The sequence below is a fragment of the Nymphalis io genome, chromosome 24 (genome assembly GCF_905147045.1).
Source record: "Nymphalis io chromosome 24, ilAglIoxx1.1, whole genome shotgun sequence".
In the NCBI taxonomy this organism is placed as follows: domain Eukaryota; kingdom Metazoa; phylum Arthropoda; class Insecta; order Lepidoptera; family Nymphalidae; genus Nymphalis; species Nymphalis io.
This window is the reverse complement of record NC_065911.1, coordinates 2968470-2987541: the sequence shown is the minus strand read 5'-3', so window position 1 is coordinate 2987541 and position 19072 is coordinate 2968470. Positions and strand designations below refer to the sequence as shown.

Here is a 19072-nt window from a genome sequence, read left to right as displayed (position 1 = left end):
TTTTGTTTTAAAACTATGTAATTATATAAATAGTACATACAAGAAAACTTATATAACTGGATGTAAACACATAATGCAAATATAGAGAGAGCTGGTTATTCCTGACTGGCCAAAGCCAGTCCGGGTAAGGTCCTCGGGGTTGCCCCCTTTACCCGGGCTGATCCTCACCGTCAAGTTCTACTTGCCATGTCGTTCGATTTTTGGCCCAAAGGGCCAGGATCTCAATGACCCAGTGGCTGTTGTCTTAGTCCGTGTTTAGATTGTCTTATCCGGTTGGTTGTCTTGTCCAGTGATTGTCGTCCTACCATTCGTGGTTCTGTTCGTCGCTGCCATCAATGTCTGCAATAGGGCAGTTGACAGGCGATAGCAGGAGTTTCCGAGGTAGAGGACGCCCCTCAGGTGGTTGTGCATGCAGTGGTGCTATGCCGTGGAGGTCACCTCCACGCGCGCATGCACTATTGTCCGCTCTTCCGAACATTGTGCGTGCGAGGGGGCGGACGAACTCCTCCACGGTGGCCGTCCTGGTGTCTCTGTGTATGAATACAAATATATTACAGAAGATAAATTAAACTCACTAGCAGTCCATAAAGACGGACACGCAAATGTGTTACCTAATGGTAAGTGGCCACCACTACACTTAGACATCCGTGCCTTAAGAAATATTAACTTTTTTCAACGCCAATGTACCACCAACCTTACGAACTAAGATGTTGAAAGAAGAAATCCTGTAGTTACGCTAGCTCACTTACGCTTCAAACCGGAATACAAAAATACTAAATATTGATGTTTGAAGAATATCTGATGAGTGGTTGGTACCTACCAAGACGGGCTTGCACAAAACTAACGAAGTATACTAAGCACTAGGACATACGTAGTAATTTACACTTTAATCAACAGTAAAAAAACTACTAAATTTGACTTATGCCTAAATTTTAATGTCCAACAGTAAAAGTTTTTAGAAGAAAAACACATTCTATGTATTGGTGAACTGAGGTAATTGAAATTTGCTAATATAATTATTCTATGACAATCCGAGTCATCGAGATGTTTTATAAACGCTTCTCATCGAAGGTCGTTATGATATCGCTACGAGTAACAAAACCGCCTGGCGAATATTTATTTATATTTTTTTTCTGTTTCTCTAATATCATGTCTTTTGTTTGCTACACTTTTACGTCTTGTCTTTTACCGATCGTGAAATTTTACATACACATTTTTAGCGCTATAGAATAGAACAAAAATTGCCTAATAACCCCATTGCCTCACAAGCGACGATGTCGGTTATTGGTGTATCTGTTTAAGTGTTAAAGTGCTCGACACTGTTTGACCAATCACTGTGAAAGTAGGAACATGTGTTTCTTTATAGTTAAAGCCTGATGATAAGCTGAGATAGCTTAGTGGTTAGAACGCGTGAATCTTAACCGATGATCGTCGGTTCTTCCCGGGTAAGAACCACTGAATTTTCATGTGCTTAATTTGTGTTTATAATTCATCTAGTGCTTGACAGTGAAGGAAAACTTCGTCAGAAACCTGCATGTGTCTAATTTCACTGAAATTCTGCCCCTACACATGGGGCCTTCTACCAACCCGTATTAGAACAGCGTGTTGGAATAAGCTCCAAGCATTCCCCTCAAAAGGAAGAGGAGATTAGTCCAGCAGGGGACATTTTTTCCCTCAATATGGTCTCAACATCACACCGACTTTTGAAATTAATTTGAAAAAAAAAAGAAAAAAGCAAAGGCCTAACTTGTAAACGTTGATATACGGTTGTTTAGTTAAACATTGATTTCGCTCTTTCTGTCATGATTGATTTGACATTTGAAGAAGACAGTATTGTTTATAAATAAAACCAATATAATCGTTAAGGTTTTGAACATATCATATCAAGATGCGAGCGTCGGTTAGATTGTGGATACAAGTATGACATAAGTAAAACCTGCATATTTCTTCATTATGTTTATGATTTCAACATGAGGTCGATTATATAAAAAATTAAGCATCAGATTTTTCAGTGATGGTCAGTGGTATTTAGAATTGCGAACTTCAATTAATATTCAAAATAAAGATTACATTATCTGAGTAAAGAGTTTTCCTTGTCTTGTTTTACTTAAACGGTTTTACAGAAATGTATATAAAATTACATAATAATAGTCCTTCAAACCGATTTCGGTCGCGGCGGTCAATCTCAAGAGGGATTAGCCTACGCATAACTACGCAGGAGATATTATAGTGTACAAGTGTGTACATCTAACCACTAGACCAACGAGGCAATCGATGAATTTGACTTTTTGTGTTTGCACACACACTTGTGCACTATAATATATCCTGCACAGCTGACTAATCTCTCTTGAGATTGGCCGCCGTGGTCGAAATCGGTTTTAAGAGCTATAAATACATAATAATTGATACGAAAATGACACAATTATTTTTTCGCATTTAAAACTTAGGGCGTTACTTGTTTTTGAATTCATACAGTCTGGTTTTACCCATTGTTTATTTAAATATTATATATGAATATAGTTAATTGACTATCCTAAATATAAATTGACTAAAACGTTCCTATTTGTCCTAGGCAGCCGATCTCAGCTCATAATAATTACTTATAAATAACGGTTTTCTATATTTGAGAATATTACTTTTTTAGGAAAGACAGCTCTATATACAGACTTAAAAAGCAAAACCTAATCTAAATACAAAATTTTAACGAAATAGTTAGAGTCGTATATAACCGAAAACTAGGCTGAATGGTTGAATGGTTTTGACGTATTTTAATGGGATTTTGTCAAATAATGGCGGAAATTTCCTAGTGGGTACTCGTGGAGATTGGAGTTCACACTCGGCAAGTATAAGATATTTTACCGCTAAGCAATACTTAGTATTGTTGTGTTCCGCTTGAAGGGTGAGTAAGCCAGTGTAACTACAGACACAAGAACATGACACCTTAGTTCCCAAGGTTCGTGAAAATTTTTCGATATAAGGAATGCTTTATATTTCCTACATCGCCATTGTCTATGGGCGGTGGTCTTAGCATCAGGTGGCTTATTTGCTAGTCTGCTTTTCCATATTAAAAAACATGGCTTAATTTTGTTATATAAAGCATTTCAATATTCTATCAAGACCAGAAGATAACGACGCCCCAGTAATCAAGGTTTCACAATCTTACAGGAAAAAACATTCTGTGTTTTTGATTATATATTTTCAACAGATTATTATTGATGATGTCCTCCTGGCCGATTTCGGTCACGGTAGCCAATATTGAGAGAGAACCATCTGAACAGGACATAGTGTTATAGTGCACATTTATGTGCGCAAACACAGATGCACTCTGTATTCCCTCACTCTCATAATCTGCTGAAACGGCAGCCGACGCGATCGGTAAGAGTTCGCAGGACCAAACGCTTTACTTGCTTTCCGAGGCGCGGGAGTGTACTCGCTTACAACTTTCAGACTCCATGCTGATACAGAGAATTATTGACAGAAAAACCCAATAAACTTTTATTGGCCCGACAGGGGGTCTGAACTCAGGACCTCGGGATCGGACTACATCACACTCAACTTTGATGTGTGAAATGAAAGCTAATATTTTATATAATTAATTTACAGTATCAGTATTATATTATATACTCACATACTTTATATATACATAACAGTACATATTGCGTAAAATATATTTGTAACATTTTAACGTAAGCTGTAATGTAATGAATAGTACCTGGACGACCGATTTTCAATTAGCGTTTTTTGTATTTTTTGGAAAAAAATTGCGTTTTGAGATATAAATAAATATGCAAGAATTGTTCATTTAATATAAGATTATAGTAAATTTATTTATTTTTATGAGGTTTATGACCTTTGACAAATATTTAATAGGTATTCAATGCTTTGATTAACAATTTTTTTTTCATTTCAAAAACATTATATACTTATAAACGTTTTGCGGGTGCGTGTAAACAATGCTGTGTCTTCTTTTTTCGTATGTCAATTAAATTATGACAGAAAGGGAGAAACTGTTTAACTCATCAGCTGCTAAGCAAAGTTTTTATGTAATGCCGTAATTCATTAAAACCGAATACTTATGCCAAGATGGCTTAGTGGTTAGAACGCGTGAATCTTAACCGATGATCGTGGGTTCAAGCCCGGGCAAGCACCACTGAATATTCATGTGCTTAATTTGTGTTTTTAATTCATTTCGTGCTTGACGGTGAAGGAAAACATCGTGAGGAAAACTGCATGTGTCTAATTTCATTGAAATTCTGCCACATTTGTATTCTACCAACCCGCATTGGAGCAGCGTGGTGGAATAAGCTCCAAACCTTCTCAAAATGGAGAGGAGGCCTTAGCCCAGCAGTGGGACATTAACAGGCTGTTACTGAATACTTAAGAGATTTTTTTTTAACAGTAACATTACTTAACCGAATAACATGTACGAAATTTATGCATTTACAAAAAATGAAAAGCCATAAAATGAAAACTCAAAAAAAAATAGAATATATGGATTTCCATCATACAAATGCTTAATAAAAAAATTTTATATGGAGTAATAATGAAAGTCTTAAATAGTAAAATTCGGCAAACCTTTTAAATAAGGTGAGAATATGAGAATATTGTTATAACCGCCTAAGAAAGGATTAATAAAGTGCGCGCTACACTAAATTTACAATGAATTTCGGTGGCACATTAAGAGTTAACAAATTCGCATGTTTCACAGTAGGTTTTATTTTATTCCTTATAATTTATTAGCGTTCAGGAGGTGCTGGTTATCCCTCTGATAAAAATGACTTAATAAATATTAAATCACTTTTAAAAGCCGCAATACATGCAGCTGAGAGAGGTGGAAAGAAAGTTATTGAGGGTAAAAACCATGAATTGAATATTAAAAGTAAAGGCAAAACGGTGGAGGGAGCGAACGATCCGGTTACCGATGCTGATTACGCTTCACATTGTGCTATGTACTATGGTCTCAAAAACACATTTCCTAAGTTAAATATAATATCCGAAGAACACGGGAAAGATTCGAGTTGTCAAAATCAAGATGTAATTGATATTGAAACAACTCCCACAGATCACAGAACAATAGATCACATGAACGATGAACATGTATTTGTGAAGGATGTTACGGTTTGGATTGATCCTCTGGACGCGACACAAGAATATACAGAGGGTTTATATCAATATGTAACAACAATGGTGTGTGTGGCAATCAATGGGGTGCCAATTGTTGGTGTCATACATTACCCATTCCCAACACGCACATACTGGGGTTGGTTTACTAAGAAGACATCCAGCAATATTCCAAACATTCAACATAAAGAAGAAAATAAAGAACAACCAAGAGTTGTAATATCAAGGTCTCATCCTGGTAAAGTTGCCGATATTGCAAAAGAATCATTTGGACCTAAAACTGTTGTAACACAAGCTGCAGGAGCTGGTGACAAAGTGATGGGTGTGGTAAATGGTAACTTTGATGTTTATCTCCATGCAACTGCCATCAAAAAGTGGGATTTGTGCGCAGGTAATGCAATCATTAAGGCTGTTGATGGTAAAATGACGACAATCAAAGGTGCAGAGATTGATTACTCTCCCAACAGTGGTGTTAAAGTAACGGATGGTATTTTAGTAACTAGATATGATCATGATTATTACTTGAGTAAATTGCCGAAATCTCTGAGTGGTACAACATAATTACTTAAATAGTTATAAGTATAAGTAATCAAATTTATCAGATACAATTATGTTCAGTTATAATGGATATAACTGTTTTATCTTTTGGCCAACACAATTTATATAATAAAATACACATATAACACAACACAATTTATATAATAAAATACATATATAACACAACACAATTTATATAATAAAATATACATATAACACAATTTATATATAAAAAGCCGAGATGACCTAGTGGTTAGAACGCGTGCATCTTAACCGATGATCGTGGGTTCAAACCCGGGCAAGCACCACTGAATTTTCATGTGCTTAATTTGTGTTTATAATTCATCTCGTGCTTAACGGTGAAGGAAAACATCGTGAGGAAACCTGCATGTGTCTAATTTCATTGAAATTCTGCCACATGTGTATTCTACCAACCCGCATTGGAGCAGCGTGGTGGAATAAGCTCCAAACCTTCTCCTCAAAAGGGAGAGGAGGCCTTAGCCCAGCAGTGGGACATTAACAGGCTGTTTACTACTTTACTAATAATGTCGATATCCTCTTAAAATAATTACAAGTAGGTAATCTTGAGTAATCTTTTTCGAAAATCCCATTGATGAATGGCTTTTAAATGCTTACTAATATTGTAAATCGTTTGCTGAAACTGTGACGTTTTATTGTTTGACGAGCCGGTTGGCGTGGTTGGCAGATACTTGCCTTTCACGCCGAAGGTTGTGGGTTTGATTCCCACCCAGGACAGACATTTGTGTGCATGAATATGTCTGTTTGTCCAGAGTCTGGGTCTATATAAGTATGTATTTACAAAAGAAAAGTAGTATATGTAGTATATCAGTTGTCTGGTTTCCATAGCACAAGCTTTGTACAAGCTTAATTTGGGATCAGATGGCCGTGTGTGAAAAATATCCCAGGATATTATTATTATTATTATTATTGTAAACTGATTTGGTATTTTAAGCCCTGAGGTTGCGTTGTGTTCGTCTAAAAATACTTACAACTTATTGAGATAATCTAGGAATAACGATTGCGAGGAACAATTACAATACATATGCACATATATATATATGTTTTTATATATTATGTACAGTACGAGTAAGTGTTCGTTTCAGCCATCTAAGTATTTATAATCTTTATCTTTATTTGGGTTGCCCAAGTTCGGGATGATTGGTTTTCTATGGTTGGTTCAGCAGTGAACGGCGACAAACTGAAAAAAAATCTTTATAACGCTTTTTTTACGTTAGAAACGACAAACGAGCAAGAGCTGCGTTCCGTTTGAAGAGTCAAGTCAAAATATGACTATACCTTATTCAAATAGGCTTTTTATACAAGTACTTTTGAATATTTTACAGAATTATATTAAATCTAAAGCAGTGATTCTCAACTTTTTTTTTGCGGCACATTTTTAACGATTTCAAAATTTGGCGGCATGCAAAAAAATATATAAGTTTAAAAATTATTTACTTACCTAAACACACTGCATAAAATAGATTACTAACCCAATCAAATTTTATGGATTTAAATATCTATTCCTGTTAAAAGAATTTTTCTTCTTAAATCATATTATTCAATAATATTAACATAATTATATCCAAAATATCGCGGCACACTTTTAGAATTTCAAGGCACACAAAAGTGCCGCGGCACAGTGGTCGAGAATTACTGATCTCAAGTTACCACCTGTTCGGGATGTAAATTCTAGCAAGAAGAACCGGCAAGAAACTGAATAGTTACTTTTATTTCAAATATAAAGTTTTCATTTAAAAATAAATTCAAATATTCTATATTAGAATTTAAATAATAAAGCATTCCATTCACAATGCAATATCAGGTATTGATAAGTTTTGTTATTAAGATGTTATATAATACACAGACAATTGAATACATAAGTGGAAAAAGGTCCTGAAATAGAAAGATGATTTTAAGTAATTGGAATTTTTATAACTACGTGCATTTTTAAATAAATTATTCATTTCATCAATTACGTATAGCTCTTAAAGTTTTAAAACGTGAAAGCTGAAGGTACAATGTGTATAGTAACTTAAAATATTCATTCTCAGTACTAGTCAGTAACAGCCTGTTAATTTCCCACTGCTGGACTAAGATCTCCTCTCCTTTATGACGAGAAGGTTTGGAGCTTATTCCACCACGTTGCTCCAATGCGAGTTAGTAGAATAAATGCAGGTTTCCTCACGATGTTTTCCTTCACCGTCAAGCACGAGATGAATTATAAACACAAAACACAAAATGTTCATTTATGTAACAAATTCAAAAAGCTTAAAGATGAAAAAGATTCATAAATTCATGTCTTCAGTTTTATTTTTAACAAGCCATCCGTTCTGGCTTTGCACGGACTGCATAATTGACAATATAAAATGTTTATATCGTAATACATAACGTAACTCCATTGGCTTACTGAGGTGCGAGGTGCACGTGAGTTAAGCCAGTGTGTGTGTTTTTTTTCATAATGATGATGTAACAGCCTGTGAATGTCCCACTGCTGGGCTGAAGGCCTCCTCTCCTCTTTTTGAGGAGAAGGTTTGGAGCTTATTCCACCACGCTGCTCCAATGCGGGTTGGTGGAATACACATGTGGCAGAATTTCAGTGAAATTAGACACATGCAGGTTTCCTCACGATGTTTTCCTTCACCGTAAAGCACGAGATGAATTATAATCACAAATTAAGCACATGAAAATTCAGTGGTGCTTGCCCGGGTTTGAACCCACGATCATCGGTTAAGATTCATATGTTCTTACCACTGGGCCATCTCGGCTTATTTTTTCATAATATTCAACAATAATTGTCATATTCAAACCACTACACAATACCTTAATAAATTATAAATCTTCGTAAATTGCTCCGTCCATTGGTGCAAGCTGTAGGAAAATCTGTTTTGCGTTCAGACAGACGGACACAGTGATGTTGAGTCCGGTCGTTTTATTGGTTATTTCTGTGTTTTAAATACAATTTTAATATTTATTCAAACTGAAATTTCTTTATTCAATATAGAAGTTCACTTTCTAATTGGTAGCGAAAAAAAGTAGCATCGATTCGGAAACGAAAATATTGAAGCAAAGCCGGCAATATAAGACTTTTTTATTTTATGTTATAGGTAGGCGGGCGGGCAAATAGGCCACCTGATGACAAGTGGTCACCGCCGCCCATAGACATTGGCGATGTAAGAAATATTACATACCTTACATTGCCAATGCGCCACCGACCTTGGGAAGATATTATATCCCTTGTGTTTGTAGTTACACTGGCTCACTCACCCTTCAACCCGGAACGCAACAATATTAAGTATTGCTGTTTCGCGGTAGAATATCTGATGAGTGGGTGGTACCTACCCAGACGGGCCTGCACGAAGCCCTACCACCTTAAAATTATGATCATCACGATAACAATTTTCAATATATAAAATAAATAGTCTTATTACAAATTCTAGTTTTCCTATATTAATAGGTAACATACATATTATTAGTAAACTAGGTTTATAAGGAATTATTTTCAGTGAGGGCGGACTTATTAGGTAATTATCCTGTTATTTTCTGGATATATATATTGTATGCAAAGTTTCATAATGATCGGTTGAGTGGTTAAGACGTGAAAGCGCTACAAATAAATAAACTCACATTCGCATTATATCAGTAACAGTAAAACTATCAATAATTTTCGTGTAGAGTATGTATGGAGTGTATAAATGGTTAAATAAATAGGAAATAATATTACAATATTGCTATTTTTATTTCCAGCAGGCAAATAAAACTGATCTAACACCACGGTATCAATTATGTGTAACCAAAAACAATAAAATAATGTAAATTTATTTCTATGTTTGCAACCCTACATGAACGTGACAATACAATTTTAGCACATAACATTCCAATAAAATTGATACATTTCGTTCTAAATTCAAACAGTACAGATCCACACAAACGTGTAGACCCTTTGAAAAAACTAAAGACAATGCACCCACAGCAAAAAACGATCCGCATAAAATATCGCCTCACGTACGACGCAACGAATAAAGCCTTATGCAAACTTAGGCCACACCCCTTCGACCACGCCCACGTCAACGACCCCCGTCTCGCTCCCACGCCAACATTACCATATCTCTCTCTCGCACAGATGCATAACGCCTACGCGTTTTCAGCGCACAGTTTTTAGTTGTCGTAAAGACATCGCGCGGATCCGTCGCCTCTAGAAAACATCGGGTGACAAAAAAACGTAGCAAAAAAAATTACCGGCGCTTTTTCATGTGGTTTTTTGGTCGCCGATAACGCTATCAACGATAGTAATGACATGTTATAGTGACGCGCGTGCTTCTATCTCGCTCGCGCTAGCTTTTTTTGACTGGTGTTTTTTAGTGATGTGCGTGTAGTGTCCGTGTTGTTTTGCATTGTGAAGGTAATTATCGATAATCGATACGGTAATGAATCGTAAGTCGATTCTAGATGTCGTTTGTGCGTGTATGAGTTTAGATATTAATCTAAGGATATCTTAGATAGAATATTCTAGTTTTAAGGAACCTTGACTGCATTAGTAATGGATAGTTAACCAAAGGTAGATTTAATGTTTGATATGGTTAAGTTCATTCCAAATTTAAATCTTATTAAAAGTTTGTTGAAGTAGGTTTTACTAAAGTCCCTTGGATCAAAATTTGTCATAAGTATTTTGCGTGAGTCAAACGCGAAGCTACAACCGTGTAGGGACGTGAATTCTTCCGTGGAGAACTAACTGAGTATATGTCAGCCTTATACCGGTAATATATATTTATTAATAATAATTGAATTTAAATATTCCTCGTATTAAATTATATATGTAAGTGTCTGTACATTATGCATATATTTTATATGTTATTTCATTAATGACGTCATAATTTTGTCAATCGTCACAATGTTATATAATGCCACAAATAACATTTCGTACACATTTAATTTTAAAGTAAAATTTTAATGTAAATGAATAATAAAAGAACCCTAATATTCCAAGTGTCCACTGGGCTAAGACCTACCATTTGTGGGTAACTTTAAGATAATAAAGTAAGTATAATAATAACTTACTTAAAAAAAAAAGAATTTAGAGGTAAATAGAGGTTATGTTGTTAAAAATCCTAGTACTTAATTGTATAATTATACTTAGTAATATATGTAGGCATATATATGTAGTAATATATGTAGGCTAATAAATATAGCCACTACTAAGCTTCACGATGAGTTGGAGTCGGAATAGGAATAGTTGGATATACAATAATATAATATAATAATAACAATTTATTTAAACATACAAACAAAAAAAACGTAAGTTGACATATGGACTGCAAACTGTTAAGCTTATGTGCTAAGGCATAACATTAAAATGTTGGTTTTGCTTTAATTTATGCGGTGACTTGAACTCACTAGCCTTTATGGGCGATTTGGATAACTAGACATGTAGGTGTTATATTGAAAGAAAAAATGTTTAAAATATATATTTAAAATAAACACTTGAAAAAATAAACATTGTACATAAACATTACTTAGTAGTATGTTGTTATGGAAATCATATTATATAATAGAAAAGTATGATATATTATATATCCGTATGTTTATTTATTTCATTGTGATTGTGTGAACATAACTTAGGTGGACGGGCGAATAGGCCAAGTAGGTTGGTCTGAATCATCGCCCATAGACATTGGTTCTGTAAAGTATATCAGCCATCCTTACGCCAATGCGCCACCAACCTTATAAGTTAAGATGTTATATCCCTTGTGCATTTACTTACACTGGCTTACACATTATTCAGACTGAAACAACTAAGCCATTGCCAGCAGACCCTCTGCTGCTCTCAGCCAAACAATTTTTCTCTAACCGCTTCGGAATCGGAGGCCCTCAAATGTCAAATTGCATAAGGGCACTGGATCCCTAAGTGCTTGGTGACATGTAAGAAAGTGATACGCGACATTGACTATAATAATTATAACATTTAAAGGACACACGCATCAAAATAGCGTGTCATCGTCAAGTCGGTTATTAACATTTTACGAGTGAGCTACGAAGTTAGTTGTTACACTATAGCACTGCTGATAGTAACGCGGAAAACTGTTCTAAGCTGCTGATATTGAATCCCTGCCCTCTATTATTACTAAGCTTATAATAAGATATAATAATAAAAATGAAAACAAATGTAAAACGCTGTTGAGTTTCTTTCGATTTTTCTGACGTCTTCTGAGGTGTTTTTCCGAAACCTTCGTAGTTTTTTAACATTGTTCATCGTCTGATATTAATTAAAATCAAGAAGTATTACGATAATGTAACATCTAGATTATTAATTAAAAAAAAAAAAACAAAATAAAGTTTATTTGCGTAGCCTATATATAGTGTATCATTTTATAAAGTTAATTTAATAAAACTACTTGGTGATAAGGCTTTATGTAAGCTGGGTAGGTTCAACCCACGCATCATATATTCTACCGCTAAGCAGCAATACTTGGTATTGTTGTGTTCCGGTTTGAAGGGTGAGTGAGCCAGTGCAAGTACAGGCACAAGGGACATAACATCTTAGTTCCCAAGGTTGTTGGCACATTGGCGTTGGAAGGTTAATTTCTCACAGCGCCAATTCCTATGGACGGTAGTGACGTCTAACCACCCGGTAGCCTATTTTCCCGTCCGCCTAAGTTATGTTCACACAATCTTAATGAAATATTATTATACTATTTAAAAAATAATAGTACTTTTCAGCGCCTACTTGAATATTTTTATTTATTTTAAATATTTACATGGGTTTTACTTATAAACGATGGCGGATATTTAATTAAAAAATTTTTTATCTCTTTTCTGCATCATTGATTTGATATTCGTACGTACATGTTATTGATAAATCCGTCAGTGTTTTTCGACAAAACCTGAAAAGTCAGCCTTTTCACGGATACAATACCCTCGTGTATATTTTTTGTCTAGCTTTAAAAATTATTCGCATACTTATTACTTGAGAATAAATGAATTTTTCTATATCTCTATTTATTTAAAACCCAAAGATTATTTAATTAACAATAAACAAATATGTAAAAATATTTGAAACGCTTGAACTAATTAAATACTAGCTTTGCCGCGCTTTGAATTCGTGTTATACAAGCCTTTCTTTCTTTCTAAATATTAGGTAGGTAGGTACTAAGGTTAAGATTCTGTACATATGACGTATGCAAAATTTCATCATTATACGTTGAGTTAAAACGTGAAATCGTAACAAACAAACTCACTAACGCATATAAAATAATGGTTAGGATTATAAATGTTTTTAATATAATTTTGTAGATTCACAAAGTAGTTTATATACTATCTACTGGCGGTAGAGCTTTGTGCAAGCTCGTCTGGGTAGGTACCACCCACTCATCAGACATTCTACCGCAAAACAGCAGTACTTGTTATTGTTGTGTTCCGGTTTGAAGGGTGAGTGAGCCAGTGTAATTACAGGCACAAGGTACATAAAATCTTAGTTCCCAAGGTTGGTGGCGCATTGGCTGTATAAGCGATGGTTGACATTTCTTACAATGCTCATGTAAGAAAAAAAAAAAAAAAAGCCGAGATGACCCAGTGGTTAGAACGCGTGAATCTTATCCGATGATCGTGGGTTCAAACCCGGGCAAGCACCACTGTATTTTCATGTGCTTAATTTGTGATTATAATTCATCTCGTGCTTAACGGTGAAGGAAAACATCGTGAGGAAACCTGCATGTGTCTAATTTCATTGAAATTCTGCCACATGTGTATTCTACCAACCCGCATTGGAGCAGCGTGGTGGAATAAGCTCCACAACCTTCTCCTCAAAAGGGAGAGGAGGCCTTAGCCCAGCAGTGGGACATTAACAGGCTGTTACTGTTACTGTTACTGTACTCATGTCTAAGGGCGTTTGGTGACCACTTCCCATCAGGTGGCCCATATGCTCGTCCGCCTTCCTATTCTATATAAAAAATCTATGTAATGTAATTTCTCTTTAATTTTTACACTACGTCAAAAAAGGAGTGTGATTTTTTCAGGGCTTATGGATGCTTGTTTAATTCTTAATTCCTACATAACTTAAAGGCCGGCAACGCACCTGCAAGCCCTCGGGTGTCGCAGATGTCCATGGGCGGTGGTTGTCATTTTCCATCAGGTGAGCCTCCTGCTCATTTGCCCCTCTTACATAAAAAAAGAACTTTAAAATGCCTGAAAACAGAATTTGATGTAGAGGATATTGTTAAATCCTTATCCCGAGTTACACTGGCTGTAAATTTATTTATTCATTATTTCAAATAAAGAAAATTACACTAAATGAATGAACTACAGTAAATGAAGGATTTCATTTAAAAAATACGTTGTGCAAATCATTATATAAATACATAACCATTGGAATTATCTTGAAAACACAAAAACGTATATATTTAATAACATTTTAAGACATGAGGAAAAACTTTTGAGATCGCTTTTTTTTTTTAAATTTATTAATGAAAAGTTTTCCCGCGAAGTCCGCGGTTTCTCTCTCGTGATAGGAGTTGAGCAAGTTTCAAGCTCACTTTATACGAAATTTTATCAAAATTAGTTCAGTGGTTTAGCTGTGAAAGCGTAATTTGATAGATTTATTAGAGATGAGAGACTAATTAATACATTATTGTAAATGTATGTACGCTACAGTAATAACTTACAACCAAACCGATAATAAGCTGGTCTGGTTCTTGCGAAGCAATCGCTTCAAGTGACAATTACTTATTTTGTATATAACTATATATATATTTAAAGATTAAATAAGAGCCGCGATGGTCTAGTAGTCAGAACACGTGAATCTTACCTGAAGATTACGGTTTCAAATCCAGCAAACACCATTGAATTTTTACGTGACTTTTTTTCTTTTTATCTTTAGTAATTTGTAGTTTTATATAATTATTCAATCGTAAATTTAATGATCGTAATAATTTCACAATTTTATTTCAATGATGATAATATATTTATATTTTTACTCGTAATAATATTTAATGATTAGCTTTATTTATTAACTATTTATTATATACCTAAAATTAGTAGAACATTTATCGAATAAATTTTCAACCTTTGTTTACCTCGTGTATCTACCGTGGTTGTCCTAAATAAATAAATGTGCTTAATTTTTATTTTGAAATACAAGCATATCCTCTTCAGCTGTATTTGAAAATATTTTGGAATATCGCATGAGATCAAATCCTGTTATATGATCCAAAATCCATCCACAAAAGGAAAGGAGGCCTTAATATAACAGTGGGACTATCTTTTGCTTCACTATCCTTAAAAAAAGAACATTTCTTGAATATATATTCTGATAGTGATTGCGTACTCTATTTTCAATCATACAATGTATACGAAATACATATTATATCAAAGCCTGTATAGCTAATAATAATAATAATAATATAATCTATTAGAACAAAACCGAAACTCGACGCAGAACATGATCGTGAATATTTTGACAATAATAAACGTAATATTTTACGGATATAAGTGTCAAAATAGCGTGCAACATTTAATTATATCTTTCGTATTTACAGAATAGCACTGCAGCTGGTCGATAAACATTTAAGTACTAACATTGCCACTAAGTATCTGTTACGCTAAGCCCCTTATTAGTTCAATTATTTTTATGACTTTATGTTATACAGCGTGTTCGACATTTCCTATAATAAAATAATGTTGAACAACATTTCATACAGTTTTTTGAGTTTAAAGTATTTTAGAGTTATTTTTAATTGATATAACAATGAAAATTATGATTTTAAAAACGTATCTGTAAACCTTTTCATTTGATTGATTTTGGCGCGATTTTCAAATTTGGAAGGACGGAAAGAATTTTCATTTATTTTACAATCTATTAGGTCTGGTATGACAAAACAAATGAAAACCGGGTTTAAAAAAAACCACTATCTTGTTTTTCACAGATAAACAATTATCTAGCGTGTATGTAAACATTACGTTTAATTATCAATTCAAAGTCGAAGATTTCGTGATACAGATATGCAAACGGTTTCAAATATAAAAAAAATAAAAAAATTGACACTGACATGCACACGAGAGCGTTATTTTTAAATTGTTTATCCAAGCGTTTTAAGTTGCTTAATTACTATATTCAAACGAATAATACCAATGTTTTCATTTGCACAGACTTTGAACAATACACTGTCCTGAAAAGCATGAAGTTTGAACAATTCAGTTGTCATTCCGTTTGCATGAAATTTGAACAATTAATTTTGCATAAATTTTAAATGGCATAAATGGTTTTTTTTTTCAATTGAAATAATAAATACAAAAATAAAATCATATATATTTAAGTATCTAGTTTATAGGCTATAGTTTATAGATATTGTTTTTTAATACTTACCAGATTATTCTTATTTAATACATGATTGTGAATTATGTGATTAAATATAACATAATATTTATACAAGCAACTCGGATTAATACATACATATGTGAATTAATTAGGTGGTAGGGCTTTGCAAGCCCATTTGAGATACCACGCACTCATCATATATTCTATCAAACAGCAATAAATAATATTCTTGTGATCCGTGAGTGAGCCAGTGCTGGCACCAGGGACATAACATTACAGTTCCCAAGGCGCGTCACGTTGGAAGGGATGGTTAATAACTTTTAGTGTCAATGGGGGTGGTAACATCAGGTGACCTATTTGTCTAAATACTTATTTTTAATTATAATAAATGAAGCATTTTCTGAAAACATTCTAAGTTAGAATTTAGATTAGATACCGTTTCAAAACATGTGATTTGGCATCTAAATCATAAAATCATCAATTGAAATAAATTTCTTCGTAAAATGTAAACTTTTTCTTACGTCTACATATGGTGAGTTGAATCGTTTAAATTATTATTATTTATTGCGCAGTTAAATAGCGACTAATTGGAATATTCGCGCGATTGTCTGTTTTAATAAGTGGCGATTTATAATTTCGGTAATGTTGTTATATGAAATGTATATAATTGAAAACTATATGAAATAAATAACAACGTGTTATATGATTGCATTATAAATAATTCTTTACATTTTTTTCGTTCGTGCATCGTTCGCATAGAAACTTTGTACAGGTTTGTTTTTGATTGCCACTTGAAGATTTCGTTGGTACAGTATCTCAGATATATACATACATTCACCAAAATTAGTTTTTATTATTCAATATAGAAGATTATTTAATTAATTATTGATGGCCAAACAATAAAATACAGCCGAGATGGCCCAGTGGTTAGAACGTGTGAATCTTAACCGATGATCGTGGGTTCAAACCCGGGCAAGCACCACTGAATTTTCATGTGCTTAATTTGTGATTATAATTCATCTCGTGCTGAGGACCTGTATGTGTCTTATTTCGCTGAAATTCAGCCACATGTGTATTCCACCAACCCGCAATGAAATAAGCTTCATACCTTCTCCTCAAAAAGAGAGAGGAGGCCTTAGTCCAGCAGTGGGACATTCACAGGCTGTTACTGTATTATAAACAATAAAATAGATAATCGATTGACAAACAGATGAGAAAAGGTTGTTGAACTGCTTCATCTATGCCTATTTATATTTTTAGTGTACGAAAGTTTATGTCATAAATATTAACGGCTTTTTAAATAAAATAATAATAATGATAAAAAGCATTTTATTCCACATCAAAATAATTTCCAATTCAAATGTTTCCCAGTTGTGTTAATAAATTTTAACTTATTAATTAATTCTGTGTTATTGTGGTTTCCTTTTTTTCTTGTGACATGGATCCCGTTTGGGCGAAGGCCTTAAAATAAAATATGAAAAATAAAATATTCTACAGTAATTATATAATGTTGTTTTTTTTGGATGGATTGCGTAAGAAAGTATATGTGTATGAAAGGGGTAAGTGCTGAGGTAATGAGTGCCAGAGAGAAGTCGAAGGAAAATACATGCTGTGCCGACCACACGTAGTGGGATAAGGGCAGGAAGAAGAAGAATTATATAATGTTGAATAACATTTCATAGAGTGTTAAGTTTGACGAGTTTTTTCTCGAAAATATACGTACGTTAATAATAGTCTTATTACATAAAAATATTTTACCGTTTCTCAACAGAAACATACACACGTACATACAAAGTATAACAGATAAAAAATATATAATTCATACCAATTAAGTTTTCACGAATTGTTAAATGATAAAAAAAACATCTTGTTAAATTCTATTGTAAATAAATAATTGCGTGAGCGAAATTGCTATAACATTTTCAAAGCATGCAATTGGTATTACAGGTTTCAGACAAGTTGTTAAATGTCACTCCGGCTCTCTGGGACGTACTCGATATTTCATGGTCTTATGATCTTTCGCCATAATTGGGATATTAGAAAAAAAAATTTTTTTTAAATCGTATTGATAGATTTTAATATTAGCGCGACCTAACAAACAAATTTATCGGTGTATGATTTGATTAAATCAAAGTTATTTTTTATGACATTAAGGAATATTAGGCGTCCCTTACATCACCAATGCGCCACCAACCTTGAGAGCTATGTTGTCCCTTGTGCCTTTTATTGTAGTGGCTCACTGACCCTTCAAAACCGGAACACAATGATAATACTAATCGCTATTTGGCGGTAGACTATATATAACATATTAATAACACAGTATGACATAGATAATAAAAACCCTTATATTTTTAATGTAATTAAGTTTATTTCATCATTATCATCATATTAATCCTCTGCTGGACATAGGCCTCCTCATAGGCGCGCTAATTCTCCCGGTCCTGTGCTAATCGCATCCATTGTGCACCCGCCATTTTTCTAAAATCCTCTGACCGTCGGGCGGGTCGTCTGCTTCCACCTCTCTCTGCCACTCGTCATACTCACCCCTTTCATGCACATACATACATCCTCAGTCTTACTTATTTTATTTTTTATTTAATTTATTTTACTTAAATATAATGGAATAAACTTTATTGACTAGTCAACATTATTGGGGGCAAATTTATTTAATAATATCAAATTTTAAATCATTTTACATGCATTGCGAATAAAATCATATAATTATGATATATTATATGCACTGACGCAAATCGCTCACGTGTTATATGACGTAATGATTTATAATTAATCACTAAGGTTGAACGATTGATTTAAATCGTTGATAGCATCGAACTTAATCGTAGACATGTATATATATATATATATATATATATATATATATATATATATATATATATATATATATATATATATATATATATAACGTAAAAAGTCGTATATTATAAAACTAAATTTCCACTTTTTATTAAAAATAATAAATAATAGTTATAAATGATTTTGTTATTCCTGTCTCTATATAGGCTAATCATTTCAAGAATTTTGCAAACGCAGAAATATAAAGAGGTAGGTAGACTTGTATTAGATTTT

The 19072-nt window shown here is 33.7% G+C and overlaps 1 protein-coding gene across 1 annotated transcript; it reads left to right on the top strand.

The window, feature by feature from the left end:
- Positions 1 to 4557: 4557 nt before the first annotated feature.
- LOC126777803 (putative inositol monophosphatase 3) lies at positions 4558 to 5698 on the top strand. The gene has a single exon (XM_050500938.1). The coding sequence runs from the start codon at positions 4948 to 4950 to the stop codon at positions 5680 to 5682; it is 735 nt and encodes a 244-aa protein (XP_050356895.1). The 5' UTR covers positions 4558 to 4947; the 3' UTR covers positions 5683 to 5698.
- The last annotated feature ends 13374 nt before the right edge of the window (positions 5699 to 19072 follow it).